The following is a 23875-nucleotide window of genomic DNA, read 5'->3' as shown; positions in this document are numbered from 1 at the left end:
CCGCCCCCCAGCCCGGCGCTGCTCGAAAGGCCACGCTTTGTACCGTGGTGCCAGAGCCGAGACGTGGGGAGGGAGGGGACAGGGGCGCGCCCCAGGGGGCGGTGCTCGGCCTCGTGGACACGCCCTGGGCCACGCCCCGCACAAACGGTCGCGTTTTGTGAGGCGGCTCCCCTACCCGGAAAGGTGGAGGCGGGTCTGACGCCCGAAGGCTCCGACACTCGTCTGCGGCTGAGCTCCGCCCCTTGGCCCTGCCCCGCTTTGTGAGGAGGCACGCGGGGGGCGGGGTCCAGCTACGACGAGGCCCCGCCCCTGTACCGGTCCTGCTCCCTCCCACTGGATGTCGCTTTGTGAGGCGCCGGGCTCTCAGGGAGGGCCTGCGCGAGGGGCGGGGCCAGGTCCCGGGACACGCCCCCAGCCTGTGGTCCCCCACCCCAGCCCTCCAGAAAGGAAAATCAGTTTGAGGAGGGGCTCAGCCTCTGCCCTCGACTTGAATCCGTTGGAAGGTCCCCTCTCCTAGCACTCAGCCTCTCCTTATCTCTTTCCCCATCGTCTCCGCCCCCTCCCCCCATTGCCCTCCTCCTCCATCCTTGGCCATCTATTCCCCTACAAAAAATTCTAGGATCCCTCTCTCTCGGCCCCTCCCTTAGCCCCTCCCTTCCCCCCCGCACCGCGATGACTGGCCAATGAATCCAGCAGAGCAGGGTCAAGTGCCCCTTTCTACAGGGGGGCGCGCGCACACGCACATGCACACACACACACACACACACCTATCTTCCCCCTGTCACTGCTTCAGGGCGTCATTCTCTTCTAGAGGGTACAAAAAGGATTGCGGCGGCTTCCCACCTTCTCTAGCTCCCACTCTTTCTGACCTCATTGACGCCCCCATCATTCCACTTACTATACTCACCAATGCAAGGACTTTAGCAAACACCACGTGACACTGTCCCCCCTCCTGTACCCCCACCGGCTTCCCCATATACTACCTTGACTGCATGCACCTGAGGGGTACCTCTCCCCTCCCCCTAGGCATCCAGTGATTAGACCCCAGAAATCCTGGGCTTGAAGGATTACACTCCATAGAGACCGTGGGAACACCTCAACACGTGTTATAATTAATAACTTAGGCATGCCAGCAGGACAGACTTACAGAACATACCCCCAGGTACCCTATGCTCCAAAAACCCAGTTGGGTTGGTCAAGTCAGATGTGGAAAGGGGAGGAGGACATCGGAGGGTTATGTGGAGGACTCAGACCTCTTATGGCCCAATTGGGGGCCACAGATATCCTAACATCTCCTTCCCACGTGGTCTGAGAAGCTGGGAAGTCAACAAGAGTCTTCCTGCTTTCTGTCCAACCTCCAGGACAATGTCTGTGCCCCCTGTGCTTACTCCTGCTTTTCTGTGAGGAAGGTCCCAAGGCCAAGGACTCCCTTTATCTCCCCTGTCAATTCCCTGAAAAAGCGGCAGCCAGAAACCCCAAAGTAGCGGGAGGGACTTCAGGCCCTCAAGAGAGGGGGCTGAATGGAGAGTGCACAGACATAGAGGGGCCCCCGATCCTCAGCCTCACTGGCAGGCCCGGAAAGTGCTGAATTCGGGGGGCTCAGGCGAGGATGATGTGGAGGTGGGCCTTTTCCGGGGCCCAGAGTTGCCAGGTGTCTCGGCGGCGCCTGAGCAAGCATCCAGAGTAGCTGCATCTTCTTCTGGGTTCATTTTCTTTGTCCATGGAGGAAAAACAGAGAACAGGGTGATTTGAGGTTTCAGGATCTAGGGTCTCCCTACATTCTGAGTCTGAGACTCCCTCAGTCCATCAGGTCTCATTTCACCCCCACACACCACCCCACAGCTTCAGGGCCCAGATCCTGCCCTCTGTCCTCCTGCCTTTTTGTATGCTGAAAAGGGAAGCAGACAGCGTGGGTTCAAATCTCAGCTCCCCCTTGTCCAACTGAGTAACTTAACCCCTCTGAGCCTTATTTTTCCCTTTTGCGCAATGCGGAGAATACTCATATACCCCTCCTAGAGTTGCTACAAAACCTAAAGGAATTAAATAGATAAAGTGTCTGGCACGTAGCAAGCACTAATAGTTAAGTGAACAAAGTTATCACCATTATCTCTTCCCCTCCCCCACCTTGTCGCCCTGTTCTGGGCTCCCACAAAACCTGCTTCAAAAGTCTACCCTCTCCTCCACCATGGACGCTCCTGCCCCAAATTGCAGTCAAGAAGAGATGAACTTGATAAAACTGAAGTTTGGTGGGTGAGAGCAGGCTGGGGTTCCACCCCAGTCCTTCACCTCCCTAGCTGGACCATCCCAGTAAGGCCCATAATTAGCTTCAGTGTCTTTGTCTACTTAAAAATATATATATAGGGCACCTGGGTGGCTCAGTTGGTTAAGCAACTGCCTTCGGCTCAGGTCATGATCCTGGAGTCCCGGGATCGAGTCCCGCATCGGGCTCCCTGCTGGGCGGGGAGTCTGCTTCTCCCTCTGACCCTCCTCCCTCTCATGCTCTCTGTCTCTCATTCTCTCTCTCTCTCAAATAAATAAATAAAATCTAAAAAAAAAAAAATATATATATATATATATATATATTGGGGCACCTGGGTGGCTCCGCCGGTTCTGTGCCTCACTTTTGATTTTGGCTAAGATCATGATCTCGGGGACTAGGATCCAGCCCCGCGTCCAGCTCCCCCACTCAGCGGGGATTCTGCTTGAGATTTTCTCTCCCTCTGCCCCTTCCCCTGCTCACACATGTGCACTCTCTCAAATAAACAAAATCTAAAAAATTAAAATTAAAAAAATGTCAACCCCACTTCATAAGGCATAGAAAGTGAATATCAGACCCTCAGTAGGGTAACACAATACAAGCTGGAGAACGATTAGCTGCTTCACTTTTATTTCAGCCAACAGCACAGCTTCTAATGCTTCAAAAAGAAACTAGAATTGAAAGCAGGGACTCAAACAGATATTTACACACCCATGTTCATAGCAGCACTATTCATTATATCCAAAAGGTGGAAACAACTGAGTGTTCATCAACAGATGAACAGATAAAATGTGGTATATAGGGGTGCCTGGGTGACTCAGTCGTTAAGCATCTGCCTTCGGCTCAGGTCATGATCTCAGGGTCCTGGGATCGAGCCCCGCATCGGGCTCCCTGCTCAGCGGGAAGCCTGCTTCTCCCTCTCCCACTCCCCCTGCTTGTGTTCCCTCTCTCACTGTGTCTCTCCCTGTCAAATAAATAAATAAAATCTTTTTTTAAAAAGTGGTATATAAATGCAATGCAATACTATTCAGCCTTCAACAAGAATAAAATTCTGACACCTGCTACAACATGAACAAACCTTGAACACATTATGCTAAATGAAATAAGCTAGGCACATGGGGCGCTTGGGTGGCTCAGTAGGTTAAGCATCTGCCTTCGGCTCAGGTCCTGATCCGGGATGGACCTCCGCGTGGGACTTCCTGCTCAATGCTGCTTCTCCCTCTCCCTCTGCCCCTCCCCCCTGTTTGTGCTCTCTCGCGCTCTCTCTCTCTCTCAAATAAATAAAATATATTTTTTTAAAGCCAGACACAAAAGGATGAACATTATATGGCATCATTTCTACATAAAATGTCCAGAATACACAAATCCACAGAGAGAGAAAGGCACATGGTAGGTGCCAGGGGCTGGGGTTTGTTAAGAATGAGAAGTTAGGGGGCGCCTGGGTGGCTCAGTCGTTAAGCGTCTGCCTTGGGCTCAGGTCATGATCCCAGGGTCCTGATCGAGCCCCGCATCAGGCTCCCTGCTCGGCAGGAAACCTGCTTCTCCCTCTCCCACTCCCCCTGCTTGTGTTCCCTCTCTCGCTATGTATCTATCTGTCAAATAAATAAATAAAATCTTTAAAAAAAAAAAAGAGGGCGCCTGGGTGGCTCAGTTGGTTAAGCGACTGCCTTCGGCTCAGGTCATGATCCTGGAGTCCCGGGATCGAGTCCCACATCGGGCTCCCTGCTCAGCGGGGAGTCTGCTTCTCCCTCTGACCCTCCTCCCTCTCATGTTCTCTGTCTCTCATTCTCTCTCACGCAAATAAATAAAATCTTAAAAAAAAAAAAAATTAAAAATAAAAAAAAAAAGAATGAGAAGTTAGTATACAGTGGGGACAGAGTTTCACTTTTGCAAGATGAAGTTCTGGAGCTGGATGGTGTTGATGGTTGCACGAGGTGAATGTACTTAATGCCACTGAACTGGACACTTAAAAATGGTCAATTTTATGTTACGGATATTTTACCATGATGGGGGAAAAAAGAAACACCTAGAAAAGATCCCATTAGAATTTACTGTGAAGGAAAGGAAGCATGATAGTGTGGATAGCATACTATCATTTGTGTTAGAAAGGGTGAAGGTATACACCCCTTATTTCCACTTTTGCTTGCATTTTCAAGAAGCTCCTAATGCTGGTGGCTATCTGTGTGTGTGGAGGAGGAGACCAGTGAGTGAACAGGGGTTAGTGACAGAAGAATGCTTTACTGGATATATAATTTCGACATATGGATGTATTTCATATTTAAAAAAAAATTTTTTTAAGTAGGCTCCATCGCCAACATGGGGCTTGAATCTCTAGACCCTGAGATTGAGTCACATGCTCTACCCACTGAGCCAGCCAGGTGCCCCCCCGCCCCCGGCCAGGTGTTTGTTTTTTTTTTTTTAAAGATTTTATTTATTTACTTGAGAGAGAGAGACACAGCGAGAGAGGGAACACAAGCAGGGGGAGCGAGAGAGGGAGAAGCAGGCTTCCCGCAGAGCAGGGAGCCTGATGCGGGGCTCGATCCCAGGACCCTGGGACCATGCCCTGAGCTGAAGGCAGACGCTTAACGACTGAGCCACCCAGGTGCCCCAGGTTTTTTTAATTAAAAAAATAAATAAACACATATATAGTCACAAGGACTAAGATACTTTTTAAATTTTTCTCCTTGACTGTTTCCACTTGTTTCATTTTAAATGTCTTTTTTTAAAAAAGGGAAAAAGGAAAAATCCCCAGGGCAGTGCCTTGAGCAGCACGTCTTCTCACAGAAAGTTTTAGAATATTTGCCCTGCCTGCCGGATTTGGGTTTTTTTTTTCTTAACAGCACAGGATTTGTTCCCGGAACTGAGACCGCCCAGGGCTGAACTGGCCAGCGGGGCCAAGCTCCTTCCTTCCCACGTTCGTATACGGTTTAAATTTCCTTGCTCCTCTCTCCAGAACTCCAGATGCGCGTCTGCACCTGCCCTTGGGCATCGCCGGGTAAGGTGGTCCCCCCACGCCTGCTGCTCCCCAGGACTCCCACGCGCCTCCCTCCGCCTCTCCTTCCGCCCATCATCCAACCCAAAATCAGTGCGGTTTCCTGTCCCCTGAATCGATCTGACCTGCATCTGTTCGCTTCTTCCACCTCCGCTGCCAAAACGCTGGACCAAACCACCTACCGCCTACCCCTTAGCTTGCCTGGACCAGCACAGTCGCCTCTGTCCGGGTAACTACTCCCCACCCCCGGAATACACCCTCACATTCCGGTCGGCCCACGCCCCCCAAGTCTGTCCTCCCCGCAGCCGCCAGAGGGCGCGGGTGAGCACCTGAATCGGTCACCTCTCTCCCTTGCTTGGAACCCTCCATGGCTCCCATCACACTTGGGGCAACAATCAAAGTTCCCCGCGGGGCTCCCCTCGACTCTTCACTCGGCTCCACTCCTGTTATACTAGACGGTGCCAAGAACGTGTCCCGAGCCTGGGGCAATCTTCCGTAGCTATCCCCTGCTTGTTGGCCATCTCTGAGACTTCCTGGCTCTCCCATCTAAGGGAGAAGTGAGCTTCCCTCTCACTCCTACCCCATGTGGCATCGTCTGTCTACCACACCCCCCGGTAGAAATTAGAAAGCTCTGAAGAATTAAAGGCCTTGTCCTGTTCTTGTCCCAACGCCCAGGAAGGGTGTGTTGAACCAGCCCAATCCTCCCCCATTATGGTGCCCTAGGCACACCGGACTCCCCACCCGGCTCCTTGACTGCAGTCCCAAAGTGCCCACTTGTCCAAATGGGGCATCGGAGGCCACCTCGAGGGGGGACACCTGCACCCCAAACCTGTCCCCTACTCTGGAGAGGAGCCGGATGAACATTTCCTTGATCCATGGTTTCCAAGGCTCATCTATCTCTAACTTAATAAAATAATAATAATTAATCATCATCATCATCTACCCAAGATGCAGCTGTGCAGAGGAGTCCCATAGACCAGGTTCAAATCTCATCCCCAACACCGTGTGATCTGGGAGAACAAAACCTCTTGCAAAGGGGCAGAATGCGATGAGACCCTCCCCACTGAAAGAGAAACGCAGAACTTGGATATTTAAGCTGAAGTCCCTGAAACTGAACATAAAAACAGGTTTTTCTTTACCAGGAGGGAACTACAGTTTGCATCGGACTGTTACAAAGTACGTGACCCCACCGGGTCACCCTGAGTCCCCTGTCACCATTCTATAGGGTTGGCCCCACTGAGGGCAAAGGTGGCCCGGGGATCCTGCCCATTGCCACCCGACGGCCTGGACATGGCTGCCTCCCATCCCCTGACAATTTCCAGAGCCAACTCTCAGCTCACAAACAAATCCCTGCTCAGTGATTCTGGGCTTTTCCCAGCACGCCCCCCCCCGCCCCCCCAAGCTCGGAGACATCAGGTCGGCCCAGCCTGATGGTGGTCTCCCGGAGGTTAGGACAGTCAGCAGAAAATCGGGACCAAGAAATGCAATGACTTACCATGGAGATGGCAAACAGAGAGTTATCAAAGGTCATATCTGAAATAGAGAAAAGAAAGCCAAGCGCCAGTATAAAATCCCTGCTCACTGCCCTCTGGGGGCACTCCCCCCAGAGCCACAGGCCTCAAGTCAACTGGGAGGAAGGGCTTGGGACCCATTTCCCAGCATGCTTCCCTCCCTTCCAGCGCATTCCGCAGGGTGAACAGTTCCCAGCTGTAAATTGAAGGGTGTCCTTTTTCTGCCCAGAGCCCTCCCCCAGGGGCCTCTCGCAGCCCTCTGATAAATGGGTTTCTCCTCTCAACTCCCACTTTCGGGAGCACCTCTCAGCTCTTCCACCACCCCAGGCTCTCCCCCAATCGCCTACTCTTCGCCCCCCTACTCTGCTCCTGCCGATCTCTGCTTAAACACCATTTCCTCCCAGGACCGCCCTCCTCGCTTCAGACAGGGTCCTGCCGGCTCTGGGCTGTTCCCCCACTGCAGTATGGGCTTGTGGGCAAAGACCACCTGTCTTGGTCATTGAGGGACGCCCCCTGCAAATGTTAGCACATAGTAGGTGCTCAATAAAAGTGTGGAACAGTGGGAGCGCCTGGGTGGCTCAGTTGGGTAAGCGTCTGCCTTCCGCTCAGGTCATGATTCCAGGGTCCTGGAATCGAGCCGAAGTGGGGCTCCTGGCTCAGTGGGGAGTCCGCTTCTCCCTCTACCTGCTGCTTCCCCTGCTTGTGCTCTCTCTCTTTCTCTCTCTCTCAAATAAATAATCTTAAAAAAAAAAAGTGTGGAACAGTGAAAGAAGTACAGAGAATGGAATTTCTCTGCTTCGGGCCCCTTCCGGAGCATCACGTGGCACAGACTGGCTGCCCCTCGCCCCCTGGTGGAATCCTTCAGGATGACACGTTCTGGATCACAAAGGGGGCTCCATTTAAGGACAGTGCCAGGCAGTCTGTCCCCCGTGGACCTGAGCGTCCAGCGCTGGAGGCGAGTATTACATACACACTTGTGTTTTTCTCCTGAGGGGTAAAAAGAATGATAGGGTGCTGAAGGCAGGTAAGTAGAAACACACCCCCTGTCTAGGCAGTCAGGGAAGGCTTCCCAGAGAAGGTGGCCTTTAGACCAAGACCAGAGGGAGGAAGAATGTTGTAGGCAGAGGTCAGAGTGAGCGGAAGGCCGGAGGATGAGGCGAAGAGAGAAGGTGAGAGGTGAAACCTAGCAGTGGGAGGAGGGGAGGGTGTGTTCTTAACCCTAAGGGAAGTGAGCGACCTCAGAAGAGGTTCAGTAGCAAGTAATGAGACCTGCTAGAGTTTTGAGGGGGTGAGCCTGCCCTGGCAGGGGATAGGAGTAAGAAGATACACACCTGTGGTGGCGAAGTTGATCTGGACCCAGCAGGATTCTCGCTCTCTACAAAGGGATTTGGGAGAGTGATGACTTGCTGCTCTCAGGCTGGAGGATTGTTCTGGGAAGCCCTGGCTCCAAACTTGGCCTTCACTCCCCACCTGCCTTTGCATCCTCCCTGAGTCCCCGCAGATGGAAATTCTCTTGCAGGAGCCCCACTGCCAGGTGAAGTCGGGATTCGATCCCTGGGGCTGAGGCTAGCTCTATGCCACCAGGCAGTGGGGTGTCCACCCCTCTCAGAGGGGAGAAACTGAGGCTGGGGCCACTGCCTACAGGCTACAAGTTGGGCACTGCACCGCCCCAGAGGGTGCCACTCACCTCTCCCAACTGTGACTTTCTAGAGTATTACAACCATTTGGGGCAGTCATTGGTTAAGGGATGTGAGGACGACGCAGCCACTTGCTCCCTGTGTGACTAAGTTGAGCCTCAGTCTGCTTGTCTATAAAATGGGGCTACTTACAATGCCAGCTTAGCTGCCATGGACTCCAGCTGCAGTCTCCTAGCACAGTGCTCCCCATACCCTAGGTGCTTTATGAATGGCACCTATTCCTCTTAAGCAGCCTTCCCAACCAGAGGGTGCTGTTTGGAACGGAGACTCCCACCCAGCACGGGAAGTGCCCTTCTGTCCCCAGAACCAGGCCAGGTCTCAGAGTCCTTAACACCCATCAGGAACTTCTGCCCCACACCCCCCATTTGGTATTTCTTTCCCCCAAACCGCCCTCTGAGGATCTCCAGAAACGGTCTCACCTTTTCTTCTGCAAATTTTTTACTTTAACTGGGAACAAAAAAATAAGTAAGCATTTATTAGATCTTGGTCATGGTTGCATCCTAGTTGCAAAAACAAAACAAAACAAAAAAGACTCCAAAGGCTCCCTCATACATTTGTTGACCCAACCTTGCCTTCTACTCTGGCAAATGTGCCACTCAACAGGAGAGCTGTGGTGAAATCCTCCCCACCCCCCAGCTACATGAGTAATGTGTATTGGTAAAAGCTTCAAACAAGCATGTAAAAAAAATGTTTTTTTTCCCCCAAGATTTTATTTTTAAGTGATCTCCACACCCAACATGGGACTCGAACTCACAACCCCGAGATCAAGAGCTGCATGCTCTCCCGACTGAGTCAGCCAGGTGCCCCCTAATATTGTTTTGTTTTGTTTTTTATTGTCAATTTCAGTGACTGACAGGAGCTGGGGGAGGAGGAATGGAGAGTTAGTGTTTAAAGGGGACAGAGTTTCAGTTGGGGCAGATGACAAAGTTCTGGAGATGGATGGTGGTGATGATTGCATAACAAAGTGAATGTACTCAATGCTGCCAAACTGGACACTTAAAAATTAAGGGTTAAAATGTGAAACTTTGTGTTATATATATTTTGTAACTTAAAAAAATATATATCTACTTCCCCAGCCCCACCACCAACATTGCACTTCTGGAAGATTTTTTACTGCTAAGTCTTGGAGTAAGACCTCCCCAGCTGTGTGCCTCTGTGCTCCTAAAAAATGGGTGTGGGTGGGAGTTCATTTACACGTCCCAGCGGTCGCACACTGGCAGCCTCTGGGCTATGCCTGTGTCTGCCTTCTGTTACCTTTCCTGACCACCACGGCAACGACCACCAGCCCAGCAAGGAGAAGGAGGGCTCCGGCCAGGCTCAAGGAGAGTGCCAGTATCCAAGTGGGCACTAAAGGAACATGAGAGAAAGAGGCGGGCAGGTTATGGAGTTGTGGGGTGCAGGGTGAAGGTGGGACACCTGTCATTCCTCCAGATTACCTTTGGGAACGAGCCCTCCCCTGCATACTGCCCAACCATTTGACCTGGGTGTAGCTGGACCCTGGGGATCTGGCAAACCTGTGACCGTGACTGGTCAATTAGCATATTCCTCACCCCCCAGTCATGGTGATTGGTTCAGGGATGGGCATGGGGCCAAAGATGAACTAATGAGAGCTAATTCTGAGACTTGGCTAGACTACTGGGAAGAGAGGATTACTCCTCTGGCCAGCATTACAAAGCTGGTAGGATATATATCTGGAGCTGCTAGGCACAATTTTGACACCATGAAGAGGAGGTCCTGCCTGAGAATAAGACACAAGAAAGCAGAGCCGAGAGAGGGCAAATGATTCCCGACATCTTTGAGCACCTGGATCCAGCCATGCCTGAAGTCAGCCCTGCAGACTGACTTCAGTTTGGCAAACCAACACATTCTCTTTTGTTGCTGAAGCCAGTTTGAGTAAGTTTCCAGTTACTTGCAGCCTGAGAGTCCTGCTGGCTTCAGCCTCGTACCAGGGGGTCAGATGACATCCACCCCCAGCCCCATGGTAGACCCTGGAACCCATGCAGAAGTCAGCCACAAAAGCATGAAGCTCCAGCTTCAGAGTTTACTTCTCTGTAAGGGATTTGGCTGCCCCTCCCTGGAGAGAGGGGATCTCTCAGGGGAGACAGGAGGAGAGGACCTGATCCCCATGGGAATCAGGAGTTAAGCCAGGAAGGGGAAGGAACAGACACATAGTTGATATTCTCACACTGTCAGCCCTTGTTCATTCATTCATCTGGGGCAGAAGGGCTGTTGTCCCCTCCGCACTCTGAGACCACAGGCCCAAGGTGAGAGAAGGGGGCCTTTGACGGTGGAGCTCAAAGACAGAGACTGTTCTGTCGCCTCAAGGCACTGGGGCTTCTGCGAGCAACAAAGTTCTCTTTAAGTGGGGCCTCTGCTGGCAACAAAGTTTTCTTTGCAACTGGAAAGTTCTGATGGATGGTGATGTAGAGGCTCTACCTGGAGACTGCTCTTTGATCCTGGAGCCCACACCCAACCTCCTGTCCTGAAAAGACCACAGGAAAATATCAGCCTTCCAGGCTTTCTGTCTCACTTCGACGAAGAGCCAAAGTCCTTGATGCAGCCAAAGGCCCTGCACGGTCCTCCTTGCCACCTCTGTGCCTTTCTCTCCCCCAACTTTTCTCCTTGCCCACTATGCTTCAGCCCTACAGAGCGCCCTGGTGTTCCTCAAACACACCAGACACATGCCAGCCTCAGGGCCTTTGCACAGCCAGCTCCCTCTGCCTGCACCCTTTCGCCACAGATACCCACATGGCTGCCTCCTCATCATTCAGGTCTTTGCTCAAATGTCGCTCCCTCAGAGAGGCTTTCCCGGGCCACTCTCCTCTGTATTTAAAACGACACCCTTCACCAGGTGGTACTTCATCCCTGCCACTTTATTTGTCCCCTGCGGGCTACACTGAATATTTTTTGGACTCCCTGCTTCTCGACTGTCTGCATCCCCTCAGAATGCCAGCTGGGGGAGGGTGGGGACATCGTTTCACTCACTGCTGAAACCGCAGGGCCAAGACAGTGCCTGGTGCCTAGGAGGTGCTCACAAATGTTACATGGCCGGGGAGGGGGGTGCAGTGAGTGTGGAGGGTTCACGCCTGGACACTGGAGCCCGTGGAATTCCAGCTCTGCTGCCCTGCTAGCTGTGTGACTTGGCCAAGTACCCTCATCTCTTGTGCCTCAGTTTCCTTATCTGCAAAATGGGGGGCATCGCTGAACCCGTCGCATGGGATGACTGTGAGAATTCAGCGAGGAAAGGTGAGTGAGCCCTGGCCAGTTGGAGGCCTGGTTCGTCCCACAAAGGCCTCCAAGCAGAGGGAACAGCATGAGCAAAGGCTCGGAGGTGAGCCAATGGAGCCGTGGGCCGCGAGGGCCGGTGGGTGGGTCTTACCTGGGAAGGAGACGTGCACGGGCTTGCTGCAGTCTGACAGCTGTGGCTCACCTAGCACACCATACCGGCAGTAAAATGTGCCCCCTGGAGCCTCCCTGCCACCACCACTCAGGTTGAAGGTGACCCCAAGCTGGTCCGCGGGAGCCTGCAGGAGCTGGACCACCTGCCCACCACGGTACAGTGTGAAATTTGCCCCTGGGAAGCCCCCAGGGGCTACGCAGGCGATGTGGATGGGGTCTTCTTGGCTGCTGGGGTGTGGGGGCACCAGCAGGATGGATGGCGCTGGGATTGCCAAGGAGCCTGCAATGCAGGAAACGGGAGGCAGGCTGAGTGGTTAGAGCAGAGGCGTTTACTGGCTCTGTGGCCTTGGGCAACAGATTTACCTACTTTATTTACAAGTAGGTAGCCGACCCTACCCCATTGCTATGTTGAGGGGTTCGGGTACTAGGCACCTGGTTGGGGGTCACTACGTTTGAATCATTTTATTATGATCGCAGTGGTTATTACGTAGCGATGCAATTATACCCTTACTACTCAGTCAACAGCACTCACCTGATGCCAGGCCCTGTTTTAGGTGCTGGGGACAGAATGTGAACGAGATGGACAGATCAACATGCCTGCCTCGGGGGGCTGATGTTCTCAAGGAGACAAGAAGCACGGTGCAGCCCATCAGACAGGGTAATGGGAAGCCTGCGCTGGCTGGGGAGGCCATGGAGGGCTTCCCTGAAGAGGCGACATAGGAGGAGCTAGGGGAGAGCATTCCAGCAGAGGGAAGAGCAGGCGGGCAGATGCTGGGAGGATGGAAGCGGTGTGGGGGCTTCAAGGCGGCCAGGGTGGCTTGGAGGGGATGAGCCAGGGAAAGAACAGGAGGAGCAGAGAGCAAAGGGGTGCTCCTGTTTCCCGGGCTGTCAGGAATTGGGATTTGGGGGGTACAGTTTCCTATAGGAGGTACTCGTGTCTCCCCAGCTGCCCCCAGGCTCCTGAGCAGAGTGTCTAGCTCAGGTGAGGTCTACACAAGCCTTTCCTTATCGGACCTCTAGACCTTTGCCCGGCTTCCCCCCTGCCCCCCAGTAGCTCCTCCTGTTGCCCCAGCCCCGGGGGTAACAGCCTGTGGAAGCCAAGCAGGGCTGAGTCATGGGGCGTGGGCACCGCTGACCCCAGCGGGATGGGATTTCTGATATCCTTGATGTGCTGGTGATGAGGAGCTCACTAAGAGAAAGCCATGCTCCTGGGGCATTTCCAAAGCTCTGGGGCAAATCTGTCCACGTTCAGCCTTCTCCAGTGCCTGGGGAAGGCAACCCTGTGCTGCTTTCTGCCCCCAGAGCAGAGGCCAGGTGGGCGGGGTGGGGCTGGTGCAGGGGGAACATCAGGCTCACCGGCTGTAAAGAGCAGGACGGTCCAGGGCATCTCTCCTCCTCAGTTTGGCCAGGAAATCTGGTGGAGGCTAGCGCGGCCCACAGCTCACGGCCAATTCCTCCTGTGAAGACAGAGCAGGGAAAGGAGAACCAGGGCTGATTTGAACGAATGTTTCCTCACTGGCAGGAAGTTGCACACACACACTCAGCTGCAAAAAGGGACTCTCTCCTCTCCCCACCCCTTCCACGGACGCACATCAGATCCTGGCACCTCACTGCACCTTGGTGGCCACAGTTCTGCAGAGATGGGAGGAGGGACACATTGGCTAAGAAGGTCAGGGTTGCGTGCGTCCGTGTGTGTGTGTGTGTGTGTGTGTGTGTGTGTATGTGTTTTCTCCCTATGAAGAGAATTTCTGGCTGGCATGAGGAAGGGACTGTGGGCTTTTTGGGAAAACCATGCCCAAGACGCAAACCTCTCAGTCCAACCAGTTCCAAAGTTGAGACATATGTCGGGCAGAGGTTGATAGAGCACAGAGGTTAGTGCTTGGCCTCTGTCACCCCAGGCAAAACATGGTCCATCTTTGAAGCCTCAGCTTGCTGCTCTGTAGAATGGGGCTAAGAGTTGTAGGTATTAGATCCATAGAACTCATGATACATACGAAGTGCAATGCTAGAGAGATGTGAGTGCTCCTAGTGTGAGGCCACAGGAGCATCACCATCCACATGAAAGGGAACACTAGCTCCAAAACTGAGGGAATGATATAGTTTACAGAATAAATTGCCTCCCGTTTACAGCCCAGAAACTTCCAAAGGTCTCTCTTACCAGTAAGTTTGCTTTGGTCTCAGCATTTCTGTTCAAGTCAAGCAGGTCCACCTGGAGGTTTACACCAGGAAACGATGTAGGTGTGTGGTCACTAAACAACAAAAAAGGGCCATTACGGTGGACTTTTTTTATTTGGATACACGAGGCTCATTCCAACGTCAGGACCTTTGCACATGCTGTCTCTGCGGCCTGGGACACAATTCTATTAACCTGGTAAGATTCCATTTCTCTTTCAGGTGTCAGCTTAAATATCACTTCTGGGAAATCCTTCCAGATCCCTCTGGACTTAGAAAAATTCCCTTGCTGAATTATACTACAGTGCCTTGTAATTTTCTTTTATTGAAATTAGCATGCTTATATTTTCTTTTTTTTTTAAGATTATATTTATTTATTTGACAGAGAGAAAGACAGCGAGAGAGGGAACACAAGCAAGGGGAGTGGGAGAGGGAGAAGCAGGCTTCCCACGAAGCAGGGAGCCCGATGCAGGGCTCGATCCCAGGACCCCAGGATCATGACCTGAGCCGAAGGCAGACGCTCAACGACTGAGCCACCCAGTCGCCCCAGCATGCTTATATTTTCAAAGAATTTGTCTTTTTCATCTACGTTGTAGAACTTATCAGTATAAAACTCTTCATATTCCCTTTTTATCCTTTTAATGTCTGTAGGGTCTGTGGTGATGTCCCCTCTTTCAATGGTAACGTGTTTTTTCTCACTTTTCTTGAATAGTCTTGCTAGGGGTTAATCAGTTTTCTTAACCTTTTTAAAGTACTAGCTTTTGGCTTTGCTATTTCTATTTTCTGCTTTTGATTTCATTGCTTTTTGTCTTATCTTTATTTTTTCTTTCTTCTATTTACCTTATGTCTCATTGGCTCTTCTTAGCTTCTCAAGATGGAAGCTTAGATCATTGATTTTAAAATTTATCTCCAAACATAAGCATTTAAAGCTATCTATTTCCCTCTAAGTACTGCTTTAACTGCATCTCACACACTCTGACATATTGTGCCTAAGTTAGAAATATTTTATTTCCCTTGTGAATTTTTTTTTTATGACTCATACATTATTTAGAAATGTGTCAATTTCCAAACATTTGGGATTTCTTGATAGCTTATTGTTAGTGATTTTTTATTTAATTCCTTTGTGGCCAGAGAATGCACTCCATATACTTTCAATCCCTTGAGATTTATTGATACTTTGTTTAATGGCCCAGCATCTCTTGATCCACATTCTGGATGCACTTGAAATGAAAGTACACTCTGCAGTTGCTTGATATAATATTCTGTAAATATCCATTAAATTAGGTCATGGCGATTTACAGAACATGCTTGAATTTATCAAAATCATCCAGCTCTCTTCCTTCCAGGGGGCAGGGGTGGGTCTGTGGTGTCTCCTGTAGTTTCCCAATGCCTACCCCAGTGGTTGGCACACAGTGAACCACAACTATTTCTTGATTGTCTAACCTGAAAGCCAAAAAATATTCAGTCTATTTTTGTTGCTCTCTCCTGGGTGTGTAAGATAGAGTTAAGAGAGATTCCTGGCTTATTTATTCCACCAACTGCTTACTGAGTTCCCCGAAGGGCTCGGAACTGTGCTGAGTGCCAGGGACACCATGAGGAATAAAAAAACTCCTGCCCTCAGGATGCTCAGAGTTTGGTTAGAGAGTCAGACAAGCAGACAATGAGTCCAGTTGGTGAAGTGCTCTAATGGAGGCAGTCACCAAGGGGAGCTCTTAACCTAGCTTCTTCTGCAGGTTCGGGGAGGGCTTCTGGGAGGAGGAGTTATCTGACTCCAAAAGCCTGAGAAGGAAACAAAGGAAAGGACATTCTAGGTAGACGTAGTAATATGCGTGAAAGACCTTGGATGAATGTGAGGACTTCATCCTGGCAGCATTTAACCTGGTGCAGGAATCTATAACCTGGAATTTTGAATTCAGAAAAACAGACACATTTACCTGTATCAGTCCGCCATCATACAGATAGCACCCAGAAAAGGTACAACTAGGACTCATGGGCAGGGTGAAGGGACATCAGCAAGGGATGGCGACTCCCCGGGGTCAGGAAGTTATTACCAGCCTGGGCCTAAAGTTGCTAGGGAGGGAGTTGTGGAATTTGTGGAGAACTGAAGTTGCAAGCTTTGGTAGAGACATGCAGACCAACAGAGTGGGAGCCAGAGTGTATATACCTACACCCTCCTCTCCTCCAGCCCTCAGATCTCCCTACCGGGGCCAAACCCAACTGGATGTGAGAGGAAAAGGCAGCTAAGTTGACCCGCTGTATAGCGATCAGCTTCCAGGGGGCACAGAGCAGTGCAGGAAAGGGTGGAAAAGGGCTCTGGTAGGGCACACAAAGACTGCCCAGCACACACTCTCAGAATGTTTTGGTTATAATTGCAGGGGATTCCTGGCCTCGAGAAGCTAGTCGGTAAGCTCCCTGTGGTTGTAAGAACCCCAGGCCCACTGTAGGCCAATGGTACAAAGGGAAGATGGACACTACAGGATGTGGCCTTTGTAGCTGCTCCGTCTCTTCTCTGGCTACTCCCCTCCCTCCGCTCTACTTCCTTTCTGCCCCTGGAACCCTCGGAGTGCCTTCTGACCCCAGAGCGTGGTTCTGCTTGCCTCCTCTCCCTTCTACTTCAAGTCTGAGAGTCAATGCCGCCTCCTCAGGGAAGCCTTCCCTGACTCCACCCAGGTGAAACGAGCCATCCACCTACCACCTAACATTTACTCTGTGGTACCCATAACTACCTGCAATCATCTTAGTGCTGAACTTGCTTGTGTATGATCTGCCTCCTCCACTGGGATGGCAGCTCCATGAGGACATAGAGTCTGTTTCATTCACAGTGTCAGACACTCAGCAAGTATTTGTTGAACACCTGGACAGGGGATAGTTTTTGTTTAATTGAAGGAAACAAGAAACAGAAACTTCGAGGAACTGAGCAAACACAGAATCAAGTTTATCCGAACTCTGGAAAACAGGCAAAGGTTTGTGCCAACCAAGTGAACACCGAATCAAAATGAAAAGGAAACTTGAACATGGCAGGAAAGCTCTGTGGTGTTTTCCCCACCCTTTCCTCATCTCCTTCCCAGCGCGGTGGAGGTCTTGAAGACAGCAGCCTGTGTCCCCAGTATGGGGCTCCCACAGCCGGTTGCTGAGGTTGGCAGTATGGCATTTGTCTGTTCTAACATGTCTGGGGGCTACCTGTGGGACTGACTCAAGGTGCTTGTCTGTTGGAACTCAGAATGCATTCCTGGAAAACACTGTAAGGCAAAGGGAAAAACCCACAGCCACCTGGGGCAAAATATCATAATCGAGGACAGCATTAACCAGTGATTTTACCAGCAAAAATGAGCTTACTCAGGAATAGCAGAGAAATGCAACTGAGGACAAGCTAGCTGCGGCAAAAGCATGGGCAGGTCTGGAGAACAAGAGGAACACTTTTATAGAGGAAAGGGGAAATCCGGAAGACTGTTATGAACAAGAAATCCATTGGACTAAGCTGGGAGTTGAAGTGTAGTGATGTTTCATTGGTTGAGTGGTGTCAGTCTCTCATTGGCTGGGCTGTTACCAGGAGGAGAAAACCTTTCTTCCTCCTGCTGAGGTAGTAGTCAGGTAGGAAAGTATCAGCTTGGAAGGTACATCTCTTCCGGTGGGGTCTGCAATTGTCAATGAGTGGTAGGGTGTGAGAGCTCCCCCTTCTACCTCCTGATTTCATTCTAAAGGAGGTTTCCTTTTATTAATTTTCACAACAATGGACATGCCAAAAGTTGGAAGAGCTGGGGTGAGAGTTTCTCTGGGTAATTAGGGCATTCAGAAGCACCCATATATACTGGGGGATTTAGAAAGCAATGTGCATGCCCAGGGCAGGACAAATGCTCAGAAAAAACCTGAGAAGACCCTAAGCTTTCATCTCATGCTTATCTCTAGGCTCAGCGCAAACAGGAAGTGAAGGCTAAGGCAAAATTGTAAATGACCTGGAAAAGCATTGAAGGAGTGCCCCAGAATAAATCTGGGGGAAGTTTTTTGTTTCTTTTTTCTTTCTTGAGTTTGGTCTCTATAATATATAAATAACTCTTATAACTCAGCAACAAAAAGACAACCCAATTTTAAAATGGGCAAAAGACTTGAACAGACATTTCTCCAAAACAAAGACCTACAAATGGCCAACAAGCACCTGAAAAGATGCTCAACATCATTAGGGAAATGCAAATCAAAACCACAACGAGATACTACTTCACAACCATTAGGATGGCTATAATAGAAATAAAATAGAAAATAGCACGTGTGGATAAGGATTTGAAGAAATTGGAGCCCTCATACGGGGTTGGTGGGAGTACAAAATGGTGTAGCTCTGCGCTCAGGGAGGAGTTTGCTGGAGATTCTTTCCATCCTTTCCCCTCTGCTCCTTCCCCCACCCCCACTCTCACAGGCTCTCTCTAAAATAAATAAATAAAATCTTAAAATATATATATATATATTTTTTAAAGATTTTTATTTTTTGACAGAGAGAGAGAGACAGCGAGAGAGGGAACACAAGCAGGGGGAGAGAGAGGAAGAAGCAGGCTTCCCGCTGAGCAGGGAGCCCAATGCGGGGCTCCATCCCAGGACCCTGGGATCATGACCTGAGCCGAAGGCAGACGCTTAACGACTGAGCCACCCAGGCGCCCCAAAATATATATATTTTAAAAGAAATTAAAAATAAATAAAAGATCCCCCAGTCTCCACCCTTCAAAATGTCCAAGCAGCAAGTCTGAATGACAGAAAACTGGGAGTGAAAAGGAACACTGACTGCACATAAACTTTGACATAACAAGGTGGTGTGACTTCCTCAAGTTCTCCAAAAGCAGGAAAGAGCTGACAGCCACCAGCTGTATTCGAAGAGTAATTATCACCAACTGCCAACCATTCCAGGCCCTATCTTTAAAGACTCAAAATTTCCCTCTATAACATTTTTTCTTATGTTTAGACAGAATCACCAAGTAGAGTCCATTTCTCCAGTGACTTCTTTGGTTATCTGCCAGCTTCCCAGAGGGTGGTCGCCTCCAAATACTCTTAAGCCAGACTGAGGGAGAAGAGGTTACATGGTGGGCTGCCTAGTGGTGGGCGATCAGCCTGGAAAATAGCAGATAATATATACTGAGGGTCTATAATGTGCCAAGCGCTGAACAAGCATTATCTCAATCTTCACAACAGCCCAATGAGGTAGGACAAGCATCACCCCATCCTACGGATGAGGACACGGTGGGATGATTTCAAGCCAAGGGTCGGGGGGTAGGGTGGGGGTGGGTGGGCTTGAACTAGGCTTCGTGGCTCCCAGGCCCACGCTCTCCTGACTCTTAAGCACCTGGCTGTCATTTTTCCTGCCCTGGGTCACATGAACTACTCTGTTTACCTGCTGGCTCCCCGGGTTTGAGAACTTTGGGGTGCAAGGTGGGCTATGCCCCTTTACGGACTCTACGCAAGGAAACGGAGCGCCTTGGGCAAGGCTTCGTCTCGATTCCCACAGCCGCCCTATGGGGCGGTCGTTCCATCACCCCAACTACAACTGACAAAGTGAGGACCCTAAGGAGCAAAGGGAATGAAGGGTCAGGCGGCGCACCTGGAGCCACGCACAAGGAACACGAAGGCCCCACATCACTGCGAAAGGGTCTCCTTCTCGCCCCAGCCGAATCACTTTACACGTGAACCCTACAGGTCGCGTACGCGTCCAGCCTTTAACTTAGGGCCACTCCACCCACACCAGACCGCTCAACAGCCGTTGCGCTCAGCGTACTCTCGGAAAACCGCAGAGAGGCGCCTTAGAAGGTCCCGGCCCGCCTCCGATTTAGTTGTCTTAACTTTTGCCTAAGAAACATGCGCCATCATAGTACCTATTTTTGCCATTTTCCCTCACCATCTGTTGATGGTGACTAGAGCTAGAGGCTTTTCAGGAAAAAGTCTCCAGAAGGCTGAGTGTTTTAAGGCACAGAAGGCATTCATTCGGGCAGCTAAGCTCTCAGGGGGCCCTTCACTTTTTCTCTTCGTTCGCTTCACACCACCGGCAGGAGCGGCTGCCAATGAGCTCCGCCGAGTCGCAGAGGGGGCAGGGCCAGCTCTTAAAGGAACCGCGACCTCTTAGCAGACCGTAGGGTGACCCGGATGATGGCGGCCGGAGCGGCCCTAGCCTTGGTACTATGGCTACTACTGCTGCCGGTGGGGGTTGGGGGGGCAGGGCCCCCACCGATCCAGGACGGCGAGTTCACGTTCCTGCTGCCTGCGGGGAGGAAGCAGTGTTTCTACCAGTCTGCGCCGGCCAACGCAAGCCTCGAGACCGAGTACCAGGTATAGGGTCCCGAGTCGGGGAGCAGACGAGCGAGCGGAGCCAGGGCGAGGGGGCGTGGCCAAGCAGCTGAAGCGAGGCATGGATTAAAGAGGGAGGGGGAGGAGCCGGTGCGTAAGAGCGCGGGGGCGGAGCTAGGAAGAGCGAGCCGGAGCTGGTGGAGAAGGTGCGTGGGAGCGGAGGGGATGGGAATAATGGCAGGAGGCGGGGTTAGAGTGAGACCGCCGGGGGGCGGGGCCATCGGTTATAAGAGAGCGCCCCTCACAGGGCAGGAACCTCACGAGTGGGCGTGGCCAAAGGTTGGCTTCGCTGACTGGGGGAGTTGGTGGGCGTGACCAAGATGCGCCACTAAAAGGGCGAGGTCAACATGAGGATGTCTCCGGGGTTGGGTTAAGGAAAGCGGGGCCCTGTCTCCTTACTTGGGGTATGGCCAGGTAAACGTCGATCAAGGACTTACGACGGGGGCGTGACCAGATGAAAGAGCCAAACCCAGAGCTGTCCTATCAAGGAAGACTGAGCCAAGGCAAGGGGCGCGGTCAGAGGGACAGGTGGGGCAGGACCAGGTTACAGGTGTAGGTGTCAGCGCTCAGGTAGGCCCCTGGTGGTCCTGGTTGGGTCTGTGCGGGTTGGTCCAGCCCTGGCTTTCCCTGGCAGGTGCCCTTGGCCTACCCCTAGCCCTCCACCCTCTTACCTGTCCCCCCAGGTGATCGGAGGTGCTGGACTGGACGTGGATTTCACGCTGGAGAGCCCTCAGGGCGTGCTGCTGGTCAGTGAGTCCCGCAAGGCAGATGGGGTGCACACGTGAGTTAAGTCCCACTGTCTGCCTGGGTTTAGTTTCAGCCCTGCCCCTCCCCAGTGGCCTCAGGTTACCACCTTCCCTGCCTCTCAAAGTCTGGCTGGTGGGCCACTCTGGGTCATGTGTGTCTGTGTGTCTTTCTCCCAGGGTGGAGCCCACGGAAGCTGGGGACTACAAGCTGTGCTTTGACAACTCCTTCAGCACAATCTCTGAGAAGCTGGTGTTCTTCGAACTCATTTTTGACAGCCTGCAGGATGACGAGGAGGTCGAGGGCTGGGCAGAGGCTGTGGAGCCTGAGGAGATGCTGGATGTCAAGATGGAGGACATCAAGGTGCGCCCAGGCTGAGCCAGGGCCACTTGTCCCAGATCTCTGGCTTTGGGCAACAGTGCTTCCCTATTCTTCCACCTTGCCTGGGGTCTGCATCTGCCTGACCCAGCGCCCCTGGCATCCCCACCTTAATTAGAATAGTAGTCACTCACAGTTAAAATAATGCGCATTTCTAGGTGTAGGAGTTTCAAGGGCTTAAATAACTAATGAAATCTCCATATGAGGTAGGGAATGTGTTCCCAATGCCCCATTTAAACTGAGGCACAGGATGGCTAAGTAACTTTCCTAAGGCCACATAGCAACTGGCAGATCCAATATTTGAACCCAGGCAGTCTGGCTTTAGCAACTGTGCTGTTAACCATAGTAAGTACATTCTTTTAAAATTTTTTTTGTTTGTTTATTTATTTATTCATGAGAGTCAGAGAGAGAGATAGAGAGAGGCAGCGGCAGAGGGAGAAGCAGGCTCCCCGCCTAACAGGGAGCCCGATGCGGGACTCGATCCCAGGACCCTGGGATCGTGACTTGAGCCGAAGGCAGACGCTTAACCATCTGAGCCACCCAGGCGCCCCACTAGTAAGTACATTCTTTATACTTATTTAGGCACTCAATTCTCACCTCAATTCGGAGGAAACTGAGGCCCAGAGAGGTTAATTAACTTGCTGAAGGTCACCCAGCTAGTCAGCACAGAGAGAGGATTCAGACTCAGGCAGCCTGGCCACAAAGTCTCCTCTCAGCTCTCTCCTCCCAAAACAGGCTCACCCCATCCCCCATTTTATTGGCCCTTGCTCCCCCAAGGGCGGAGACCTGACCCTGCCCCTCTCTCTGCTCCACAGGAGTCCATCGAGACCATGAAGACCCGGTTGGAACGTAGCATCCAGATGCTGACGCTCCTGCGGGCCTTTGAGGCACGTGACCGCAACCTGCAGGAGGGCAACCTGGAGCGGGTCAACTTCTGGTCTGCGGTGAACATGGCCGTGCTTCTGCTGGTCGCTGTGCTCCAGGTCTGCACGCTCAAGCGCTTTTTCCAGGACAAGCGCCCTGTGCCCACTTAGCCCCAGAAGGAAGACAGGGAAAGGAGGGGCAGCAGGGCACATGTGTGTGAGATCTGGGGGTCCTTTCCCCAAACTTAGTTTCCTATGGGAGGGGAGGCCACGCAGTCATGGCCCTGAGGTCCTCGTGTATCTCCTCCCTGCCAGGGTCCAGGCTGGAAACCCTTGTTGGCTTGGCTGACAGGCCTGGGCCCTCCAGGAGGGATAGCTCAGTGGCTGCACCTGCTTTCCTGGAAATTGTGCATGGACGGGGAGGGCACTGCAGCATTTGCATGTGACCCTTGGATATTCTGGCCCCTTGCCGTGTCCCCTCCGGTAAATGTGTGTGCCTTAGCCTGAGTCCCAGCCTGCACAGGCACTGCTTGGTGTGGGATGGGGCCCAGGAAGCAAACTCTCCCTTCCCTTCCCTCTGGCCTTCTGAGCCAGGGTACCGTGGGAGGGGGCTTGCTGCTTGTGGGACCCCATGCCTTCCTTTGTCTCCCTGTCACCCCACCAGAGGCCTGTTGCTGCTGCTGGGGGCGGCTCCCAGGCTGGGGGCGGCCTGCTTATGCCAGGGGCCGGGAAGGAGACACGGCTGCAGTGTTCTTGCCAGGACAGTCACTTTATTGAGAGGAAGGAGCCCAGCCCCTCAGCCCAGCGCGGGGTGGGCTCTGTGTGAGGTCTGGTAACAGAACTCTAGGAGTGGGGGGCTGCATGACCACCCGCCCCTCCTGCTCTCTCTGCAGAGGCCCCGGGCAGGGCTGAGGGGTGGCCCAGCCAAAGCTTGCGCAGGAGCCTCACGGAACAAAGGGCGGTCTGGCCTGGGCACTGGAGTCAATAAATTATGGTCAGAAAATCACAGAGCCTGGTGACTGGGGCTCAGGGACACCAGCTGGGACAGACCTGCCCCCAAGGGGGCAAACCAGGCAGGCGGGAGGGGTCTCCCACGAAGCTCAGAAGAAAGGCCGGGCGGGAGCCGATGGAGGTGGTCGCCTGGGCACAAGAGAAAAATCAGAAAGCAAAGTTTAACTGTGACCCGGGCTGGGCCAGAAGGCCTTGGACCTGGGCGGAGTCCTTAGGACTGCAGTGGTGGGGAGGGGGGCCCTGACCACGGCAGTGTGGGGTGGAGGGCCGGGGCTCCCTCTCCCCTGTGTGATTCTGCTGCCCACCCCAGGCCTGTGTCAGGGGCTACAGCCAGGCCCCTGGGTTAGTATGTGTGGAGGGGGAGTGCCGAACATTTGTCCCCACTCCTGATGTGTTAAGGAAAGCAAGAGATTTTCCCTCTAGAGCATGGTTGCCTCTGGAAGAAGTGCTCTCCCCAAGAGCAGAGTCCCAGGAGTGAGGTGTGAGCGTGCCCATGGTAGGAGGGGAGGTGGGGTCTTTGTCGGAGGCCTGCC

The 23875-nt window shown here is 52.3% G+C and overlaps 2 protein-coding genes across 4 annotated transcripts; one reads left to right on the top strand and one right to left on the bottom strand.

Moving 5' to 3' along the window:
• Positions 1–1089: 1089 nt before the first annotated feature.
• On the bottom strand, positions 1090–19850 carry C1H19orf38 (chromosome 1 C19orf38 homolog). 3 transcript variants are annotated; one of them, XM_006741044.3, is made up of 9 exons: positions 19607–19850; positions 14015–14105; positions 13213–13313; positions 11837–12136; positions 9712–9804; positions 8877–8904; positions 8092–8135; positions 6745–6782; positions 1090–1712 (listed from the first exon to the last, which is right to left on the bottom strand). In XM_006741044.3, exons 3-9 carry the CDS (start codon positions 13241–13243, stop codon positions 1563–1565), a joined length of 684 nt encoding a protein of 227 aa, XP_006741107.1. In that variant the 5' UTR covers positions 13244–13313; positions 14015–14105; positions 19607–19850; the 3' UTR covers positions 1090–1562. The 3 variants fall into 3 exon arrangements, with proteins under 3 accessions (XP_006741107.1, XP_081668998.1, XP_030892283.1); XM_081812872.1 differs by lacking the exon at positions 19607–19850 and adding an exon at positions 16755–18439; XM_031036423.2 differs by lacking the exons at positions 9712–9804; positions 19607–19850 and adding an exon at positions 16755–18440.
• Positions 19851–20027: 177 nt separating this feature from the next.
• Positions 20028–23337, top strand: TMED1 (transmembrane p24 trafficking protein 1). The gene is made up of 4 exons (XM_006741045.3): positions 20028–20328; positions 21030–21127; positions 21270–21453; positions 22284–23337. The coding sequence occupies exons 1-4, from the start codon at positions 20146–20148 to the stop codon at positions 22500–22502; spliced, it is 684 nt and encodes a 227-aa protein (XP_006741108.2). The 5' UTR covers positions 20028–20145; the 3' UTR covers positions 22503–23337.
• Positions 23338–23875: the final 538 nt, after the last annotated feature.

This window comes from Leptonychotes weddellii, chromosome 1 (assembly GCF_054177405.1).
Source record: "Leptonychotes weddellii isolate Sample4059 chromosome 1, ASM5417740v2, whole genome shotgun sequence".
Classification (NCBI taxonomy): Eukaryota; Metazoa; Chordata; class Mammalia; order Carnivora; family Phocidae; genus Leptonychotes; species Leptonychotes weddellii.
The sequence above is the reverse complement of the archived record's forward strand: the minus strand, read 5'-3'. Positions and strand labels throughout refer to the sequence as shown.